At 43.8% G+C, this 21,740-nt stretch overlaps 1 protein-coding gene and 1 long non-coding RNA gene across 2 annotated transcripts; one reads left to right on the forward strand and one right to left on the reverse strand.

Annotated features, from left to right (window-relative positions):
* Positions 1–2,721: 2,721 nt before the first annotated feature.
* On the reverse strand, positions 2,722–15,330 carry PDIA4 (protein disulfide isomerase family A member 4). Its single transcript, XM_068203121.1, has 10 exons — positions 15,168–15,330; positions 9,786–9,963; positions 7,820–8,025; positions 7,036–7,174; positions 6,318–6,523; positions 5,462–5,620; positions 4,697–4,848; positions 4,159–4,315; positions 3,831–4,064; positions 2,722–3,394 (listed from the first exon to the last, which is right to left on the reverse strand). The coding sequence occupies exons 1-10, from the start codon at positions 15,268–15,270 to the stop codon at positions 2,979–2,981; spliced, it is 1,950 nt and encodes a 649-aa protein (XP_068059222.1). The 5' UTR covers positions 15,271–15,330; the 3' UTR covers positions 2,722–2,978.
* Positions 15,331–16,187: 857 nt separating this feature from the next.
* On the forward strand, positions 16,188–20,260 carry LOC137481461 (uncharacterized). The gene is made up of 2 exons (XR_011003503.1): positions 16,188–16,384; positions 19,219–20,260. It is a non-coding gene; the product is annotated as an uncharacterized lncRNA (long non-coding RNA).
* Positions 20,261–21,740: the final 1,480 nt, after the last annotated feature.

Below are 21,740 nucleotides of genomic sequence, written 5' to 3' on the forward strand. Positions count from 1 at the left end.
AGGGTTCATGTGATGTTGATAGTACACACAGCAAAGGATAGGATACTTGAACTAAGGAAAGCAATTTGCTTTCCACTGTGACTCCTCCCAAAGCTTAGAGGCAAGAGTATTCTCATCTTGCTGGGGAGTTATAAATGTATTTATTATGACATGCAGATGCCAAGGTGAGTGGCACAGCTGAGGATTCACAGAAAATGTGGTCAGGCAACACCATTGTAAGGATGGAACAAATCCTCAATCCCCCTACTGCTCATAACCTGCTTGGGGTAACACTGCCTGCTCTTGCAGCTCACTGTTGTCAAGAGACTGTAAGCAGTACTGGTTACTGTATTCCTAATCAGCTCTGACTTAAGCACTACTGCTCCTGAACAAGAGTCAGGTGTCTCAGCACCACACTGAAGTAACTGTTTATGCACTAGGCCGCTTCCACCTGTGAAGGCAAGGAGGAGAGAGAGGGGTGACAGGAGCACTGAGCAAGCACATCTAGGACACTCCCCTGGGCCTTGTGTCTTCTATTGCCAGAGAGGTTCCCTGGAGGCTGTAGAGGTTTCAGCCCAGAGAGGGGTTGGCTCCTGCTGGGAGGACACAGTTTAAAGAAACAGTACAGCATTGGCAATGACAATGTTAATAATTTAGCACCTCTCAGAGGGAGGCGAGAAAATGCTCGTGCTCAAGTTCAACCCTTGCTGTCCCAAGGAGAATGGTGCCTCAACCCTGACTGAAGTCCTTCACCATCAATAAGGGACTCCCCACCCTCCCTTCTACATGTTCCTTATTTATCCATATCCCCCTGTAAGTTAGACAACAGCTGTTTTGGAAAAAACCCTTTAAGTCTGCAATCAACTAACAAGGAGTAAATTAGTTCCCCACAGCATTGTGTGAGGTATTTTCTTAGGCATAGAACCTGAACTATGTTTTAAGAACTGCTTTAAAAAGCCTATGCCTAGTTCTTTGAAGAACTGAGTTGATAACACTGGCAGATAGGACAGAACTTGTTACTTGACCTGTATGTTTATTTTCTGAAAAAAATCACCTCTGGTGCTCAGCTAAGTCTGATCTCACTCCTGTTGCCTGAACAACACATTTAGAATAGATTATAGCTTTTGAAAGCTCTACAGAAGAGCTGCAAAAAGAAATGCCAGTAGATGGGAAGATAATGCACTTTATCTGGTAAGAGACTTGTAGGTGAAATACTGTCTTAAGCTTAACAGCCATCTGTCCACTTAAGGACAATAGAAAGAAAAAGCCCTCTAATGTGAAAAGAGGAGAGGGACAATGCTAGGGCCTGAGGTAAATGATGACACTGCTTTAACACTTCCTTAACATTTCCCATCTTTTGCTGATAAAGAATAGGAGCTGAATAGCATTCAGGCACACCCCAGCACTTCCAGATTTGATACTGTCCCTCTCACTCATAACCTGCTGGTGAGCTTTGTTCACTATCTTTGGCTAAACCATTAATTAAGAGAAAGCCTTCCTGCAGTCCGTCCCATACACCTCTGCAAGAATAATTTGATAGTTATGCTTTGCCGTGTGGGTTGTTAACAGTGGGGGACAGTCTCCTTTTAAGGCAGGAGGGAAGGATGCCCCTTCAATAGGGATGCCAAGTGCAGTAGGAAAGTATAAGGACTACGTACCCCCTTGCAGTCCCTTTTGGGTCCCCAGACTCTACCTGAACAGCCACTTCCTGGACATCCTTGTTTATCCTGGTTTATCCTTGATACACAGAAGAATGCATCTCCCCAGAAGAAAAAAAAAAGATTGGGTACTGGTTTTAGATTTGTACACTCTCCAAAAATCTACGAACTAATGCAACAAGCAATTACTGAAGGAAGACTGGTCATATTTTGCAAGACAGAAAACAGTGCTGCTAGGAGAAGAAATACCTGTAAAACGAAATGTGAATCAAAACTGCCTCAGGGACACTCAAGTCGTACACACCGCAGCATCACGGCTCTGAGAAGAGGCAGACAGTGCTTCTAGAGCCCATAAGTCTGCAGCCTCAACATGGCCCATAAATGTATGGACATATCTAAACAAGGCCATTCAAGATAAAAACTCACTTTTAAATGCATATACTCCCAAGGGGAGCGCAGAGAGGATGTGATTATTCTCTGTACTTGCAATATCTGCTAGAGGAATAAAGGCCATTAGAAGGTCTCAGTCTGCTTGCCCAAAGAAGAATCACTATCAAACTTTCCTCTCTGCAAAAGGAAAGGAGACAGTAACACATAGATCTGACATCAGAATCCCAGGATTTCCACCCACTAGATGCTCTTTTTCTGCCACACTCTAATTACTCCAAAACATATTCAGGAAGACTAAGATGTAAATGGGTCAATAAGGACTAGTAAAGAGAGGTACATTAGAAAAACTTGCTATTTTAGCATCATCCCCTCTACAGAGAGCCACAAAGCTAAAACAGGTCTAGAGCATATTTAGTTAGCACGTCCCTGTGTCTTATCTCAGTAGGACCAAATAATTCATCTGCACTTTAGGAAACCTCCATTCTTATCCTCAGTTATGAATACAGTGATAGAGTCACATGAATAGGTACAAAGAAACATAACTGAAAAGACTAGCTGAAGAGACTACTCCCCCCAGTAACCATTACAATAAATAAGAGAAATCTATTTGTCTGAGGGATCTGCTTCTCTCTTTTTGGTAGTATCTTTTAACTTAAAAACAGTTGCATTGGAGTCAAAGAACAAAGCTCAAGACAGTCACAAAAAATAAAGGATGTATTTTTCTCCAAAGATCAAAACCGTAACTAACATAAGACATTCATATTAGAGTATTAAGTTCAGTGTCCAGAAAAAAAACTCATCTGCCATATAAAAAAAAAGATACTGAAATTGCTTTACTGCTCAAGAATCTCTTTGCTCAAAACTGCTTAATTCTTCTCTCACCAAGTTTTGTCAGTAACTTGATTTTAACTACATTGTACAAACAACTTTTCTTCTCCACCCCCATCTTATCTAAAGCTCTTCTTTTGTTCTGGAGAGTTTTGTTGCATGCTCCTCTATAAATTTGCTCAAATGCTCTAAATCTCTGTCCCCGCCTTCAAATTTAATCGGGTTGTTCTTCTTGTCCTTTGGAGCAAAGTAGATGGTGGGAAATCCCTCCACTTTGTAGTGGTCATTCGTCACGTCATTGGCAGTAGCATCCATCTTGGCTATAATCAGGTTTTTCTCATTCTTGTATTTTTTGCCTAGCTCATTATACACTGGTTCTAGTTTCTTGCAGTGTCCACACCATGGGGCATAGAACTCTATGAGAACATCATTCTTCGGATCCATCACTATGGTCTCAAAGGTTTTACCCACTACCACTTTCACAGGCCCTTTGTTATTTTTTGGCACTGGCTGGGATTTCACAATTGGCTTCAGTTTTCCTAGAAGGAAGTAAAACACACAACACCGTTAGAATATGGTAAGAGCACCCCTTACAATCTCCTCTAAGAAAGGGCAGAAGTACATCCTCCTGCCAGGGAAAATCACTGCACTAGCAAATGAACTTGCCTCAGCATGAAACACAGGCTAGATAACTGGTGACATTGTGGCCCAATAACCTCCTGAAATACGGGCAAGAGGGGTTTTTTTTGCAATTCCCTAGAACCCTTCTCCTCTTTTTATGGCTGTACATCCACAAAGTAATAACCCATGATTTAATATAGTAGTCCCAAATATGAATGACCAGCTCACACTTTAAAGCCACAGGAACATTTTAGGCTCATAAAACAGGCTCTGTTACTGGAGCCATTGCCTCAGAAAACAATTCTTGGAAGTGTAAACAAAATAGCTTAGAGAACCCTATTTTACAAACTGTACCTTTTTTGAACGCCACCACAAACTGCCTGAGCACATCAGAGTCAAACTCTTCTGGCTCCATGGCGTACTTCTTGCCACCTTCATCCAGAATGGCAGCGTTGACATCCTCTCCACTCTCAAGCAGGCCCAAATCTTTTATTTCAGAAGAATAATCTTCCTCATCAGAAACAGCAAACACGTATTCAGGGAAGTCTTTAGCCACTTCCAGGACTTTGCTTCTCCAGTACTGAGTGGCTGACAAAACAGGACAGGACAGAATTGGTAATTTCTAGTTATTTAGTGCCTGCTTCCTCTCAAAGTGAAGGAAGGGTAATTGTAGCAAACCTACCAACACGGTAGTCGAAACTGAAGTCCACAGAGTAGTAGACAACCACTAGAGGACGCTTGGAGTATCTCTTGGCATCATTGGAAGGCTTGCGATGACCAACTAGAGGCAAAGCATGTTTTAGCACGTGCTCTTTAATCTCAGATCCCTCGGTAGAGTCCTGTAAAGAAATAGTGAAAAAAGTTCAAACAAACAGATTTAAGCAGCATTTCTGCTACAAACTACTAAAAAAACAATATTGGGACACACATGAATGCAAAAGAGGGAAGGACATGTTATAAAAACAAGGCTGACACCACATTTTCTTCAAACCTTTGAGCACCGAATATTGCACGAACAAATTCTTATTTGAAAACATAACATCTGGACTAATTTCATAAAGTCCTCTTAAAAAAGAAGTACAGTTTCAGTGTACAAACAGGTTGACTCAAATATCTAGTGGGAGTACTTCCAACAGGAAGATGCCAACTGATCATAATTACAGAGAAAGAGAACCTTCAATCCCACACATAAACATTTTAGCTCTGGACTATCTACTCACTTTAAGATTCAGAACATGCATCTTGGGCTCGTGCTTTGACTGAAATTTTTCCGGCTGCATGACAACCAGTTTTCCTGGAGAAACTTTCAATAGTTTTGCAATCTCGTTGCTGAAGGTGTGATGGAACTTATAATCTTCTCTCAAACCATTAGCTGAAAAATAGGTTAGGGTGAAGGAAAAGTCATTAGAAAGTGAACTGACAGCTTGTAACTGAGATCTTGAGACTGTAACTACAAGGAAACAGTTCCTGTTCTCCAAGTGACACAGAACAACCCAGTCTTAGACAACAGCTCTCATCCAGGTGTGAGAAGCATGTGAATATACATACAATTCCAGCAGCACTATTTGAATGCTGTTCAACAGCCCATCCACTTGGCAAGTTATTCTACACACTCAAACACCTTGAACAGCTTCCAAAACATATTAATCTTTTGTCAATCTCTTACCTCAAAACAGTTATTCTTTTGTCAATCTCTTACCTCTTGGCTTCCCCCAAATAGTTCAGCTATCCACACTATTTTTAGGGACACAATTACCAAGCAGAGATATAATCTGTGACTGGCTGACACTTTAGTTACAGCCTCAAAATCCGGTGTGAGCTTATTTTTTGAGTACAAGTAGAAGATCACCTTTCCTCCTACTACTTCTTCTCCTCTCCAACCCTCCCTATTGTTCTAGGAGCAGAAATGATCTCTCCATGCCCAAAGTCCTAGGCAGAATCCCAACAAAACATATATTCCATTAATATTTTAAAACATTCTTTACCTGCTTCCTGATAGAGCTGATAGGTTTTGTCATTCTCTCCACTAAAGACACCAATGATGATGACATCATCCCCATCCCTCAGAAATTCTTGTACCTGCTTGGTAGCCTGAATCTGTTTGGATGGAGGACCAGCCTGTTCAATCATGTAGTCAACAATACCTGTGAGAGAAACCCGCCCCCAAAAAGTTGCTTAGAACATTTATTGAACTGGAAGATTCAGGCATGCCATCTAAAATGTTTAATGTCACATTTCCCATGAACACCTTTCCTCCTGTGCAGCCCTCCCACAATAACCTAAAGATCAAATCAGCAAGATTTCAGTCCAAGTTTTTAAAGTTGCATTTCTGATTTTTCCCTTTCAGGTTGGTTTCAGAAGAGGTGATCAAGCACATAATCCATGTATATCAGTTGATCTTGCAAGCAATGCTCCTTTCTAAAATTCCAGACCCTTCACTGTCTCCTGAACCTGTTATGAGCCAAAGTGCTACTTGAATAGTCTTAAGTCTAATTAAAACTTAATATTGAGTATTTTTGCCAGCCCTCAAGGCGCATTCCAGTATAATTAAAACCTGCCCATTTACCTATACTGCCACTGCTTCACCATGTGTATTTAACTTACTTGATATTGAAAGGAGCTGACACTACCACCAAAAGATGTTATGAAGACTAGAGACAAATTTAAATATCCTGTGTAGGTATGAGAGCAGAATTTTTCAGTTTTCCCCAGCTACTGCTGCTATGACATTAACAAATCTGCAAGTCCTGCAGAGATACAGAACTCAATGTGTCTGCAAGTTACATCAAAATATCTGTGGCCGAGCCCTCAGAAAACAAGAAAAAGCCTAAGTTGCAGTACCGTATTTTTCCCGCGGACCACTGTAGTCATAAGGTTTGCCCTTGCGGAAGATTTTGAGAGTTGGGTAGCCAGTAACATCAAACTTCTTTGCAAGCTCCGTTTCAGCCGTGGCGTCGACTTTAGCCAGGGGGATGGGAGGCGTGCGCTTGCTGAGCTCCTGGGCAGCCTTCTCGTATTCTGGAGCAAGCCTCTTGCAGTGTCCACACCTAGGGAGGGACAGCAGAGGGCACTTCTTACAAGTCATTAAGCCTGCCAGGTACCTTCTACCCCTGAAGTGGAAGAGTTAAGACTTCCAGAATGCAGAAATGGGATCATTGAATCTACAGGGCACACTTCAGCCTAGGAAGATGTGTCTCTGCAACCTGAAGCTGGACTCTGTGCCTGGCCTCACACTACTATAGGTAGCTTCATTTTTAGAGGCCATTTTTAAGCTAAGGACCAATTCCCTTTGGTTTTTAGTACCTCGGTGTGTTCCCAAATTAGCAAATATTATGAACCTCCAGCGAAGATTTGGACACCACCCCTTGCTGAGACATAGATCCAGTCTAGTCTGCTAGTGATTTGCAACATGATCCCAGGTGCAGATTAGAAATGAGGTATACCAGAGCTCTGCATGAGGCACAGATGTGTAACGAGGCATAACAATGGAAGACAGGTTCACCAAGTGTGTTCAGGCCATCTGTGCTAGACAAATACAGGTGACTGCCTTCTTGCTTACCAGGGAGCATAAAACTCCACCAGGATTATGTCAGCATCATTCACAACTTCGTCAAAATTATCCTGGGTCAATACCAGAGTAGCTTCAGGTGGAGGGGTCCAGTTGGGGTCAGAAACCTCCCTGACTTTGGCCACAATAGCTGAAATACAGTTCAATAACCCAATTAGCAAACATGCATTTTAACATACAAGGAGCACGTCAAATACAAGAATTAGAAAACAGAGTGGCAGGCACAGTGTTGGACCAATGCTTACACATCAACCTTACATGAGAACACTTTATTTAATCAAGCTCCTTTATCCCTTATTTCCTTGTTGGCATTACCAGGAAGGTCTTCTCTTCACCCCATAGAGTGCCTTATGCAGAGCACAGATGTGTGCAGCACTGAATTCCATCTCAAAACAGACAGAAAAGGTAGTTTTTCCCCCTCTGGCTAGAGCTGGGCATATTAATTAAGGAAAATACAAGTGGTTTTCTATACAGTCAATATATAGATCAAATGTTTATTGGCTGATCCTTCAGCAAACATGAGACTGTCTCCTCTTCCAGTCAAGTCATAATTTCTAGAAACCTTCTGGCAGTAACAGCACTACCCACTACCTACAAAATTGTCCTCTAGCACGCAGCCTGTTGAGAAAACAGGGAAAATTTCAGCATTCATAATATTACTTGTTTTAAGATAAATAACTTGAGATCAGAGTCCTTCAAAACAGCCACATAGTAAGAAACAAGATCATATGCTACTTTGTTTTCTTACAGGGAACTGCAAAGGACTGGTGCTTACCGTCTTCCGTCCGCGACCCATCATAGTCAACAGCTTGGCCTTTTTTCAGGATTTTGATGGTTGGGTAGCCACTGACATCAAAACGACTCGATAGTGAAGTAGCTGCAGTAGCATCTATTTTGGCTACAGGAATAGGAGGGTCATTTTCCTTCAGAGTTTTGGCTATCTTTTCATACTCAGGAGCAAACTGCTTGCAGTGCCCACACCTGTCAGAGGAAGACACAAGTAGATATATAAATGCATGACAGACATGCAGAGGTGCTCTGCTGCTCTGAATTTCCAGGATGCCTTCTGGTAGATGTTCACATCATCAGCACAGAAATGTTTGTCTTGCTAGATGTTCAGATCATGGAGAGATAGAGAGCAACTGTAGCTAATGTACTGTATGTTCACATCAAAACCTTTATTTTTCTTAATTTTCATTCAATGTGGAATGTATTGCCATATGCTTTATAAAACCACTGTAAAAAAATTCAACAACTGTTTTTACAACGAAGTTGTAAATCTTGTATTATGTTCCTCCCTTCCTTCCTCCCACCCCTCCCCACCCCTGACAAATACGGTCTCAATTCAATTTCAGCCTCTCCCTAGCACTCTAAATTGAAGTAAAGAGAAAATGAACCAGCAGTTAAGCTGGCCTAATGCAATCTCCCACCCACCATGGTAACACAGCATCTGCTCCCTCTCTGGCCACACCAGAACTCTCTGGGGAGAACAGAGGCTCCTGCTGCAAAAGTAGGCATGGCCAAGGATACCAGCATAGTAAATGCCAAATATAGCCTGACAAGCTAAAGAAGAAACCAGGAAAATATACGAAAACCGAAAGAAGTGTGTGGCAGATAGCCTGTGCTCCTTAGCATCTCAGCTGGCAGGAGGGGGAGTAGAAAAATAGGAGAGGTGTTTAGTCTATGATGATACATATCCTTCTGCTCAGATAAATTGAACTTCATGTTTAGTTTTCATGTAGGCAAACTACAGCTGCAGAATTAATGCCTACAGCCAAGCAGGGATGGGATTCTCTGACAAGAATGGCACAAGTTAAAATGCAGCTCCACCTCAAGCAAGATCATATGCCCCCTCTATTCAAAGGCTGGAGAAGGACCAACGAATAAGTCATTTTTGTATCACTGAGCCACAAAAGAAAAGAGATTCTGGCTGCAACACTAACTCAGCAACTCTACTGAAAATATCTTCTACTCTTAGAAGTAGAGAAGTACTCTACTTCTACCCCAGTAACCATCCCTAATGTTTTTGAACATAAGAATGCAAGAGAAGACACATCCTGGCCTAAATCCTTTGTCTTGGTTATATGCAAGTAAGTCCATCGTAGCTCCCTGGAGCAGACCAGTGGTGCTGTATACCCTGGGATGCCAGCAGAACTGCCATCATTAGGTAGATGTATGAGGCACTCCTTAAATTGGTAATACAAACAAAGCTGTGTCCCTAACCATACCATACCCTTCTGGCAAGGACAGAAATGTGAATTTGGAAAGGAAAACCTTCTGGCAATTTCCCTTCTAGGGAAGACTTCATTACTCCATCTAGATGAGCAAGTACACACCTTCTCAGTGGTCCAGGACTGGCACACAATAATAGCAGGCTGCAAGACCACACTGCATGACTTTTCTGGGCCTCACTGAGACCATTTTTGTTCCATGACAGGCATAAAACAGGGCTAGAATTAGGCTTGTGCTCCCCTAGGCATGGGATCCCTCAGTATGACCCAAATCTGTGGAACAGGAGCAGGCTGTTGGTTATTGCATGGTACAGGGGTGGGAAAAAAGGTTCTTCTCCACCACCAAAACCAGCTTTTTTTCTGGACTATAGCAGAGTCCAGGGCATCTCCTGAAGGCAAGTTAGTCCTTTGTCATCTTTAAAATGGCAACCCAAGCTCACTTTTTAGGAGCTTGTCCTGGCAGAGAAGCCCTCTGATGCTGCACCCATGGAGGTGCTGCTGTGAACTCACCATGGTGCATAAAACTCCAGCAGCACGGTATCCTTGTCTGCAGTGAAGGTGTCAAAGTTTGCATCATTCAAGACTAATACACCATTTTCTTCTTTAACTACAGAATCATCATCATCTTCGTCATCCTCTTCATCATCATCATCATCACCATCATCATCAGCTTCTTTTGCAACAGATTCTGGAAAGGAAAGAATATGACACAGATTACAATGTGTCAAGTTTAACATTAAAGTGACAGTACCAGACTGAAGATGGATTAGCTATCTCCTGTGGTTAAGAAAAGTACCCACATGAATTAGTTTCTGCTCCACATACAGTGACAGCTATCTCAGTTTGCAAAGAGCCTGGACTCAGATGTTTGACTAATTCAACAGTGTCCACACCACACCAGTTAAGAATATTAATATTTCAGTAAAGTATCAACAGGTATTTCACATTTCAGGAAGAACTAACAAAATGGACACGAGAAGAATTAAAGCACACAAATCTATGCAACAGTTGCCACCAAGGTTTGATGGACATCTTGTTGAAATGTGGGCGGTGAGATACGTTTTGCTGGGCAAGAAGGGCACACAAATGATACCTGAACTTCACACAGAACCCCTTCATCATGCAACAGACCAGCTGTCCTTTAAGTGTAGCCAACTTGAAGTTGGAAAAATTACTGTCTTGCACCAAAAAAAGCAGGTGTTATCTGTTCCCAATGCTTCCCTTGCACCCCTGCTCAGGAGACCTGTAACATCACAATAGCTATGTGCTGCCTGTCTGAAGGTCTGATAAACAGACACACTTGCTATAAACCCAAATGTTACAATTTTGCTACTATCAAGGTGGTATGGAGGCAGCACTTCAAAATTGTGCTTCTGTCCTGACTGCTCCATCTGCCTCTGCCGCTCTTGCTTTCAGTAACAGCGATGTGTCAGGTCTGCTATTCATTGAGGAGTCTTTCCACTCACAGGAGCGTCAATCACTCTGCTCTGGATCAGCACCAGGCTGCAGAGAGTGTAAAATCAAGTAACTGACTGCAGGACCCAGGTAGTATTCCTAAAAAAAAATAATAATGGAGTGAAAGCTTCTTCTTTCAAAGAACTTTTGGGGAGGCCTTTAAGACCAGAACCGCTGGTCCAAAACAGGCCTTTAAAGGACAAAGAAGATTTGTTAAATTACTAAAGCAAAATTAGCATGTGAAAGCTGAAGCCAGCACATTTCTGCTGGTTAATTCTTTGTTGGCTTGGAATTTGAGATGGTTTTTTCAAAATCTGACCTTTCACATGTTCCTTTAAACTATTTAAAAAAACCAAAACTGCTATCTTTCAAGGAAACCAGACCTTCCTGAAGGACTTTACAAGAATTTCAGTTACAGAACAAGTAATGAAAATATCTCATCCCAAATGAAAACTGTAAAACAATGAAGTTAAGTCCCTTTCAACCAGTGGGAGTCCCAGGAGTAGGATTTAAAAAAAATCTTAACAAAAGAAAAAAGGGATTAAGATTTCTTGTTTAAAATTATTTTCTATTTAACTTTCATTGCCTTTTGACTAAGCTGAGAGGAGATACTGCAGCAGTATTCTGAAAATATTCTGATTTCATCAGGAAGTTGAAAGTTAAGAATGATAAATTTGTGCTATCCAGATATGAAAAAGGTAACAAAACAAACCCCACTTTTCTCAGACCAACGGCAGACATTAGGATCAACCTCACCATGGATAAAATTATGCCATTAAATTACAATAACTATTTTTAGTTTGGAAGAAAGTATACAAAAACAAGCCTATATGCTCTCAGGAAAAAATATGGGCTCTTAGAGAAAATATGTTGATTTTAATTAGAGGTCAAATTTATGTAGCACAAAAATACTAAAGCTTCTGATGAAGGGAGTGATCACAGGAGATAATTTATCACTCAACAGTAGTCAGATGGATTAGGTGTCTTTATCAAGCGTTTCACCTGATCTTTGAGGCAGCTAAAAGCACTATTTGCAAGCAGACAATGCCTCCTGTGTTGCAGCACTTGCTCACCCTAGAGTGAATCCATGCCTCACAGACCTGCAGGACTGCCCGGTGAAACAGCTGGATTTCAGAGGGCTTCAGCAGGCAAAACTTGTGCCCTACACGGGTGCTCAGCAGTTCTGAGGGCTATGTTTCACCACAGGCTGTTCCTGGCTGGCCTGTGCCTGAATTCCCAGCCACTGCATTCCTGGCAAATTGCTTCAGATATGATTTTTCGTGACACAAAGGAATGCAAGCAAAACCAGCCGGCCAGTTCTGCTCCTGCACCTCAAACTATCCACCAGGTCGTGACCCTTGTTCCTGCTCACTACCCTCCCCCAAGACAGACAAAGACCGCAGCAACTACAGTGGCAACAAGGTATCACCTGCAAAAACATCCGGCACTGGTGGAAAATGTAACCACTAGATCCACCATCCCTCACAGAAATACTTTTGTATCTTTCCCTGCAACAACCTGCGAAGGTAAAACTTCCCTGACAGTGACACATTGTCATGGGCATTACACACACCCATTTCCTCCTCCCTGGAGATGGAGGCAGGACAATAGCACTGCTACGGCAGGACTCCACCTCTTCCCAAAGGGCTTAAGGAAGGCTGCACTAAAAAGAAAGTTAAGTACACTTAGATACCAGTCCTTAAGCGTGCAGACTTACTTTCTGTAGCTTCCACCTTCACCAACACCTAGGGCCATCATAGCTACCTCTGCCATCCCTCTACTGTTGGGACTGAAAGACTCGTTTCAGGGACCCAACCATGAGGGAAGCAAGAAGGACCTTTTTTTTTTCCTATTAAGAGCAAGAAACTTTGCTTTGCGCTAAAGGTTTTCAATTTAAAGGGAACAGAATGAGTCTAACTGTGACACCTAAAGTGGCAGAAGTAGCTAATAAATACTTACATAAGTCAGCTCATGAAAATAAAACAGCTGCCCTCAAACTGAAGTCTCTTTGTTTCTTAAAGTGACTTGCAAAGCCAGTGGACAAACCAACAGCTGTGACAGTTGTGGCTAAAATTTGTCCTCTGGTAAAATATGGATATATTACCCCTATACTAAAAAAAAAAAAAAATCCACAAATTTCAACACATTACTACACAAGTCAATAAACATGATCAAGAAGTCAAGAAGGAACTTTTTTTAAGACTTGAAGTACACGATGCTGGCTGGCAGGCCTTCTTTAGGATGACAACTACCAACTACTCTGAAATTAATTTTTACAGTAACTTCACTGAACAGTCAGCATTTATCAGAAGTACAGCCTAGTAACATTTTCTTAAACAAAGTAGATCCTGTTCAAAAAATGCTGCATCCAGACACCAATGACTTTGGGATTCTTCTTGAAAGTACCCTTTTGAGGACCACACTGTTCCCTAATTGGATGAGCTCAGTTTTCACAAACCCAGAAGTCAGGACTCATCATGTGTTGCTAGGGCTTTTGAAAGATTTTCAATATCATCAGCCCCCTTCAATCTTTTCTGTGGTGGATCCTCTGCATGATCCCTCCTTTCTCATCACCAGGATGCTAAGGGTGTAGTGGTCAGGATCCAGGCTAACCTCACTTCCAGCATATTCACCTCCCTGGGAGCTCAAACCTCGTTTCCCAAATCATGCAGTGCAACAAGTTGGGTTTGCTCAGAACTTTTCATCTCCCCAACAATAAATGTGCATAAGATTACTTCCTTGTTGCAAAATAAATTTATTCCACTTCACCCAAGTCTGCATTCCAAGGGCAAAAACTGAAATCCCCAATTATGTGCATTTTTAAGGCAAAGGCTTTGCACAGCCTAGTTCATGATCTATATACAAATTCAAGATATACAATAGAACCTGGAAAACGATTCAAGTTGGGCAGTGGATTAGTGTTCAGCTCCACACAGCAGGAGATACTTCCACCACTGTGTACCTTTGATCCTGAGAACTCCTATAATGAGAAGAACAGCAAGCATGGTAAATATTGATGAAAAGGCCCAGAAGAAGCCGAGCTACTGCTGCCAGCCACAGGTAACACTGTAACATCACAGGTGTTACTTCACCCTTTGAAGGTGGCAAGGGAAATCAGTACTACACTTTGTCACATGATACAAAGAAACCATAACCGTGTTCTAGCTAAAAGCAGAGAGAAGCAGAAAAATTGTATTCCAGTTTACAACAGAAAAAAAGAAAAGAGCTCCACAGGAAGATTCTGTATCTCCATCTCCTTACTGCAGATGCCATATCATTTAAAACAAATCTCTTCACCCTTATCCTACAGACCATACAGTCAGTTACACAAATAGGGTAACAGATCTAAATGCACTTCTGCAAGTTTTAGTGCCTGTTAGGCGAGCAAGAAGTTGCAGGACATGAGTTCAGAAGGTCATCCATAATCCAGTCTCTCTAAAAGTCCTCTAATACTTAAAATACAGCAGTGTTCATGTAGGAAACATGAAAGATGCATAAGTTACCAAAATCCACATGAAAGAAACTTAAAACCAAAAAAAGAAACACCTTCAAATGTCTGCCTCCTACATACAGGCACTATACTCAATAAGCCTGAGCAGCTTTGTTTCAGCTAATTTTGGTAAGGAGGAGAAACACGTCAGTGAAATCCAAAGACGGTGGGAAGAGCACTAAGAAGATGGTAACAATGGGCCTTCCTTCTGTGAGGGAAAAAAAAATCAGTTTGAAACATGAAGAATGCAGAGAGTCCCTGAACAAAGGAGTAAGGAAAAGAGTGCTCAATCACAGAACCATAGAATGCTAAGGGTTGGACGGGACCGTAAAGATCTCACAGTCCCAACTCCCGGCCATGGGAGGGGACACCTCCCACTAGACCACTGCTTGGTGGTCTTCAGCACTGCCGGGATCGGGGTATCCACAACCTCTCTGGGCAGCCTGTGCCAGTGTCTCACCACCCTCAGAGTAAAGCATTTCTTCCTCGTATCGAGGAAGAAAATTTTCCCTCTTTCAATCCGCATCCATTACTCCTCGTCTTATCAGCACAGTCCCTGATGAAGAGTCCCTCTCCGCATAATGAAATCGCAATCTGTCCGGCAGGAGTCGGAATAAAAAATCGCAAATTCCCTGGAGACTCAGAAGCCGGGGATTGCCAACATGGCTAATTGTTAGCTAGCTGTTAACTCCCTGCTTGGGAGAGGCGAGGCAGAGCCGCCCCATGGCGCAGGACAGACGAGCAGCGCCGGGATAAGCGGCTCGCACAGACCACAGCGCCTTCACGGGACGGGATCAGAGCCCTGCACAGAGGCCTGCGAGGAGCCCTCCGGCTCCAGCGGCGTCCCGCCAGCCCGGGCTCGCTCCCCGCAGCGCCCAGCGCCGGGGCCGCGACACCGCCTCCCGCGGGGAGACCCAGCCTGCGCTGCCGGCCCGGCCCCTGCTCACCTCCGTCGCCATCCTCTTCCTGTGCCGCCGCGCCCCGCGCCAAGAGGGCGATCTGAGCCAGCCCCAGCAGCAGCACCAGCACCCACAGCCCGCGCATCCTCATCCCGCCGCCGCTCCCGGCCCGGCCCGGCCCGTCCGCTCCCTACGCTGCGCTCCCGCCGCCCGCCCCGCCCCTCGCGGCACGCCGCGCCCGCTGATTGGCTGCCGCCTCAACACGTGCTTGGCGCGCTCGCCAATCAACAATCGTCACGAGGGCCGCCGGCGCGGGGTGCGCGGATTTCGCGGGATCCGCGGCGCCCCCGGGGACCCCCGGCGGCTGCGGCCGCAGCGCCGCGGCGGCACACGGGCGCCATCGGCCGGAGCGGCGGCGGGAGAGCTGCGGCGCCGCCGCGCGCAGAAGCGCCCGGCCGCTCTGAGGTGCCGCCCCGCCATTGGCCGCCGCGGAGCCGCCAACCGCAGGCCGCCACGCGTGGAGCGCGCGGCCTCTCCAGGGGCGGGAGGCGGGAGGGACGGGGCGGGAGCGCCCCGAGCGCGTGCAGCCACATCGCCCTCCGGGATTGGCGGGCCGGCGCCGGGGGGCGGGGCCAGCGGCCCGCGGCAGCCTGTGAGGGCGCGCCGCGTGCGGCGGGGCCGGGGGAGGTGAGGGCGGGCTGAGGGCAGCGCTGGGGCCGCTTGAATCCTTCCACCGGGAGAGTGGGATTCGGTAAATTGCTGCCGCGGACGGGAAGGGTGGCATGGAGGTACCGCCCTTGGGTGATCCCACAGAGGCCAGCGAGGGTGCGGCGCAGCGAGCCCACCGGTAGCGCCGTGACTGCACGGGAAGGTGTCACGGCGCAATTTCTGTCCGTGGTTGTCCAGGTGCTTTATCTGGTGAGCATCTAAGATGCAGCAAGACGGCGCTAAAACCTGGGCTTTTGGTGCTAGAATTGCCAGTGTCCCCATGCTTGGGCGAATTACAGCTGCTCACAGGCTTATGGGACAGTTATTCTAGTTTTTACGGAACTTTTGAGTCCCGAATTGGTCGGTTGTAAGCATAAAGCGCTGCTAAGTTCAGTGTGCGGCGGTTACACTGTGAAAGAGTAGCAGTAGCTTATGATAAACGAATACCTCCAAGGTTTTGAAGTGCAAGCTTAAACGACAAACTCTGCAATTTTAGAGGATTAAGCCATTGCATTCCTCTGAAAGTCTGCTGTTGCATCAGTTGCTATTTGGCATTTGTAAGTGGTCTGTAGGTTGGGAAAAAACATTGAAAGGCCTGCTGTGTTCTACATTCATAAGTTACAGTCTAGAAGTCACTGCCTTTCCTCAACTCAGCTGCCACACAAGTTATCTTGAAAATACAGCAGCTGATACAGGAGCAGTTTTTTGGCTTACTTGGTATATCACTAGAATAGAATGGGACGTGATCTGAACCAAGTTAAAGCTGTCTGGATTCTGCCAAAATTGTGATCCCGATCCTGCCTGGTTTTGGTGTTGATATAAATATTAGTTTGATTAACATTGGTATTCAGTAATTTGATGATAGCACATAATCAGATTGTACACTCCATGTTCTCAGTGGGAAAAATTAAGAGTATGAAAGGTTTTTATTTAGAGTCTTGTTCACTGTTTAACACAGTACTTGATTTGAATATCATCTTGGTGTGTGAAATATTTACTGTCTTTGTGCTCTGAGTTTATAAGAGAGATAGTTGCTATTTTAATTCATTTTTTCTGATTTATATTGGAGGTTTTCCAACTGACAGCGACCTGTCAACGTAGAGAAGTACTATCAGGCCCAATACTGCATGACAGACATTGTCTAGGCCATTGCAAAACTGGTTAAAGTAGCTTGCAGAAAATGTGAACATGTAAAATGGGGAAGTAGTGTCAGTATTGCTTTTTTCTGCTGGAGTGTGAAATACTGAATTAAAAGCTTTTGCTTTCATGATGAGTTTTATGGTTATTGTGGTTTCTGTCTCTCCAGGTTAACCAACTGAAAAAGGAGATCAATAAATTTGCTAGGCAGTCAAAGGTGCCAAATACCAACGTCCTGCCAGACAGTGAAAAGGAAATGCAAATACTACAAATATGGGGGAGGTGGGTTTGTTATTAGTTATTTGAGGGAGAAAAGCCTGGAAGACAGAACCCCTGTGATCCCTGTTCAGCCAAGGACAGCCTGACTGAGAAATTTGCTGAATTGTCGTTTCATTGTGTGGGTAGTTACTACACTGGTAGCCTGATAGATCTTACGCACGTCCCACTAGACAAACAGGACCTTGGCAAAGGACCATGGTCTGATCTCTCTTCAAACCAGCAGGGCTGTGCCTGTCTTCCTAGATTAGTGTTGCACAGGACGGCACAGTGAATACAGAGCCGCAAATGGCACACCAAGCAGACGAGTGATTCATCCCAGACCAGCTGGGGTGCTAGCTCCATGCAATTGTCAAATATAGTAGGCACTTGGAAGAGTGTGCCAGCTGTGCAGCTCTTCCAGGGGATTCCTTCCTGCTCTCTAAAGGGCTGGTTACCTGTGGGAGTGACCTTATGAAGCTGAAAATCCTCTGGGCTAAGCACTACTGGTAAGAGCACTGCTGCCTTTTGCCGAGTGCTCATTCCTTATGTAAGTTAATAACAGGAACACTCTCCTCTTAGCCAGTAGGGTCTCTAGGGAGAAGGCAGGTGGAACACCTGCCTAGTATAGGGTCATCTATGGATTAGATGCATAGAAAAGTGAATGGCACAGGTCTCTTGCAGCTTGTCTGATTGTAAGAAATTGGCCATACAAATCCCTAGTCATGGGACACACTGAAGGGTCCAGAAAGCATGAGGCTTCACAGAGCACCTATGGTGTAGTTTCTGGATAAAAGGCATTTTTACCTGATAACATCTGCTGCGCTGCAGAAAAATGCAGGTATTATTGCACTCTGGTTGTTTGAAAGTGGATTGCATTTTGTGCATACTGTGCTTTCATATCCTGATAAGGTGCTAGCATCACTGCTGGTAGACCTGCATCCCCAGGAACAAGCAGACAATTATAATTCTTAAATATGCTTCTCCTCAGGAGCATTCAGTAAGTGTCTTTCCTGTTGGTTTAAGTTGCCAGTGGCTACCTGAACGTCTTCACAGGTTGCACCTGTGTTCTCCAACATCATTAAGTGATGGACTGTGGAAATCTCTGCTTATATCTCACTATACTTTTCTCCTTTAAAAGGTAGCCTTGACACTAGTAATCCTGTACCTCATTTTGCACATTATGTGAGGCACAGCTGTTAGTCTTAGAAAAGGCATATTCAGCAGTAAATATCAAAAAAGAAAAAGCCAGTGTTCTTCCACAAAAATCATAAAAATGGTAAGACATGTCAGACCCTATATAGGGTCCAACTTCTGCTATTGAAACCGTATTACAGTCTCAAAAGTAAATGTGGACCTACTTGGCCTTTCACAGGCTGTGAGTTGACACAGGCAGGCAGCTGGGAAAACCACAAACAGCCAGAACTCAAAGAGTAAATTTGAGCTAAAAATGTAAGATTTAAAAGGGCACAGTGTCACGCAAATGTTTTGAATGATTTTTCTGGTAGTTTTCTTGTCAGCCTCGGTTATCTTGTTTGCATAATAGCTAAACTTTCACATGATGCTGCCTTGCACATAAACTTAATGTAAATCACTTCAGTGAACCTCAAAACAATGCTTAAAATATCCATCCTGATTGCATTTCACCTAAATGATTTGCATTTCACCTAAATCTAAAAACAATTTAGAACAAGAGAGACATTTGTAGAACTTGTCATTTTTTTGCTCAGTGATTGATTCATCTATTATGATCCTTATTTTAAAATACCTTTCAATTATTTTCCTTGTTGTAGAAAGATGATAAAAAGTTTGATGTGAAAATGTTCCACTTCAATACTACTAAATTCTTGTAAGTTAATGAAATATCATATGTCACAGTAATATAAATACTATTGATTCCTGTATTGCTTGCTTGTTTTGCTGCAATGATTTTGAGTGTCTGTCTGGATGACTTCTCTTTTTTTGCCTTTTCTTTTGCCTTTTCTCTTTTTTTTTTCAGGGACCTGCTTCTTAGTTCTTGGTTCTCTGTTACCCCTTGTTCTGTCACTACCAACCTTGGTAAAAATTCTCTCTCCATCTTTCTTACAAGACCCCTTCATATGTTAAAAGGCTGCAATAAGTGACCCTGGAGATTTCTCCAGGCTGAGAAATTCCCACTCTCTCAGCCTTTCCTCAAAAGGGAGATGTTTTAGTCCTGTCATCATTCCTGTTGCCCTCCTCTGAAGTTGCTGTGACAGGTCCATGTCTTTCTTGTACTCCAAGAAGGGAGCAGGATTCCAGATTCCAGAGCTGGACACAGTGTTTCAGGTGAAACCACCACAGCAAAGTAAGGGGATCCTTCTGGATAGCATCCCGTGTCCTTCTGGCATATCAAGCATATGTGGACACTCCATGCTGGGAGGATTTGGGCAGCATTTGTGGTAGTAAGTTAACCAGGGCCCAGGCAAAGGAATGTGATTATTTATTGTCAATAAACTGATATGCTGGCTGGCATGATGCCAGCCTGTGCCAAGCAGAGCATTTCCAAGGACTTCTGAACATTCTTTTGAAGCTGGCACTTTCTTGGAAGCTATTTGTGTGCAGCCAGCCTGCTTGGAGAATGAGAGAATTTATTAGCACAGGCGCAGGCACGTCCACATTGGTTGGCCTGAATGCCTAGGATTATCCCAGACATGCCCAATTTACTGGTATAGGTGTGGCAGTTCAGTGATGTGTAAGTTGGTGCCAAGAATGGCAGGGAACATGTAGGAAAGTCTGCACTCACTGAGGTAAGTGTCCTAAATGCTGACCCTTACTATATTTTTCTTAGGGTTCTACATTGTAAGAATTACTGCATAATCAGGTTACTTCAGATGTCTGTGAAGTTACATCCTAAATTTGAATGACGACCTATCCAATACAGCTCTGTAAGTGTAGTTCATATCTAAACTGTAGTTCATATTTACTTTTTCTTTTCTTCAGATTAAATATATACCTATAGAACACTTTCATGGAGTTTATTGGTAAGTGAACATGGAATAAACTTCAGAACTTTCAGCAAAGTCACATTCTAGTGTTTTCTGTGTGCAAACCCAGTCTTACCAGTGTCAACCCACAGCTTTCATGTGACAGGGTGGATGTAACAGAATCTTGACAGTGACTGCTAGAGTACCTTACTTTTTCAAAACTAGTTTTTCACTTTTTGTACAGGTGAATGTCTTGCCTCCTGTAGAGGACAATTACACATGGTGAAGTTCAGCCCATTGCTGGCTCTAGTGGCTGTCTCTGAGAGGCAGGTATTGAAAGATATATCTTAAGCAAGTGGCAGAGAAGAGAAGCTCTGTTTTTCTCAGCAAAGATGCTGGTGAGGGACGTGTGGAAGAGCAGTTGTGCTAATGGTGCTGTGCACCAGTCACTGAAAACACCAGTTTCATTTTGGGGTTGTTTTGGGGGACTAGTGAAAACATGGAAATACAAATTTCTTCAGTGCCTGAGTGGATTTGTCTCTGGTCTTAATTTATCTTTACTCTGATCCTTTGGCCTGTGAAGAGATCCACTGATCCTACAGGAAAAAAAAAAAGAAGGGGATATAACATGGGATGAGCATGTTCCAGTTCCCAGTTCCCTGGGAACTGATCCCAGTTCCATCAGAGTAAGTGAGTTGTCATATGCACAGTTGGTCACAAGATGTCAGTGTCAAAGAGCAAGTTGGAGTGAAGGGCCTGGGAAGCTGAGATCCCCCAGTTCCCCATTCTGGGAATACTGCAGGGAACGTTTGCTGCATTGGCTCTTGGCATTGGAAACTGCTGTAGTATTGTTGGGGCTTGAGGCCATAGCGCAGGTCAGGAATCTTGGTTTGTTCATAAGACCCAGCAGAAAGCTGAGAACTTTCTGAGCAAGGTGAGAGCAGGAAGCTGATAGGATTAGGAGCAGGAACAGATTCTGGCTGGAGGAGGGGGCTGTTGCCCTTTGGACATCTATCCTGTGTGGTAGAGTACTCCACTAGGCAAAGGTAAGTATCTTGCATACAGTTTTCAGCTCACATGTGAAAGCACAGGTCTTCCAGGCTGTCATCTGTAAAGAGCCCATTTTTTTTATCCAGGATCATGATGCAAGGGATTTAAGACTGATCTGGCTTGCTATGGTCTGTTCCAGATTACTTCAGTGGAAAAACTTCCAAATAAACTGCTGTGTGTAGCTGGCACAGCATGGCACAGCTTTTCCATCTCAGACTGCTGCATGGGAGTTGAGCAGGGGAGCTTGTGGGGCCATAGGAAGCCCACTCTTATAAGGCTTTAGTTACAACTATTATTTTGGCCCATCCTCCCGGGGATTTCCAGAAGCTTCAGGAAGCAGCTGTTTTCCAGAAAGAAAAACATGTCAGGATAACTCATGCTTTCTACTAGAACATCATTTTCCAGAATTGTAGTTAGGACATAGTCTCCTTGAGGTTCAGTTAGATGCTCAGTACTTCCTTCGTGAAAAACCTTTCAAATGGGTTAGAAAACAAGTGTAGAAGTCCTAATTCTCTCTCTTCCACCA

This window comes from Anomalospiza imberbis, chromosome 1 (genome assembly GCF_031753505.1).
Source record: "Anomalospiza imberbis isolate Cuckoo-Finch-1a 21T00152 chromosome 1, ASM3175350v1, whole genome shotgun sequence".
Classification (NCBI taxonomy): Eukaryota; Metazoa; Chordata; class Aves; order Passeriformes; family Viduidae; genus Anomalospiza; species Anomalospiza imberbis.

What these genes read in the sequence shown, in the direction of transcription:
- PDIA4 (XM_068203121.1), bottom strand. Translation starts at nt 15,270, where the DNA reads ATGAGGATGCGCGGGCTGTGGGTGCTGGTGCTGCTGCTGGGGCTGGCT. An exon ending in CTGGAGTTTTATGCACCATG is followed by an intron (nt 8,026 to 9,785) that starts GTGAGTTCACAG and finishes TTCCTCTGACAG; the next exon opens with GTGTGGGCACTGCAAGCAGT. An exon ending in GTGGAGTTTTATGCTCCCTG is followed by an intron (nt 6,524 to 7,035) that starts GTAAGCAAGAAG and finishes GTCCCTCCCTAG; the next exon opens with GTGTGGACACTGCAAGAGGC.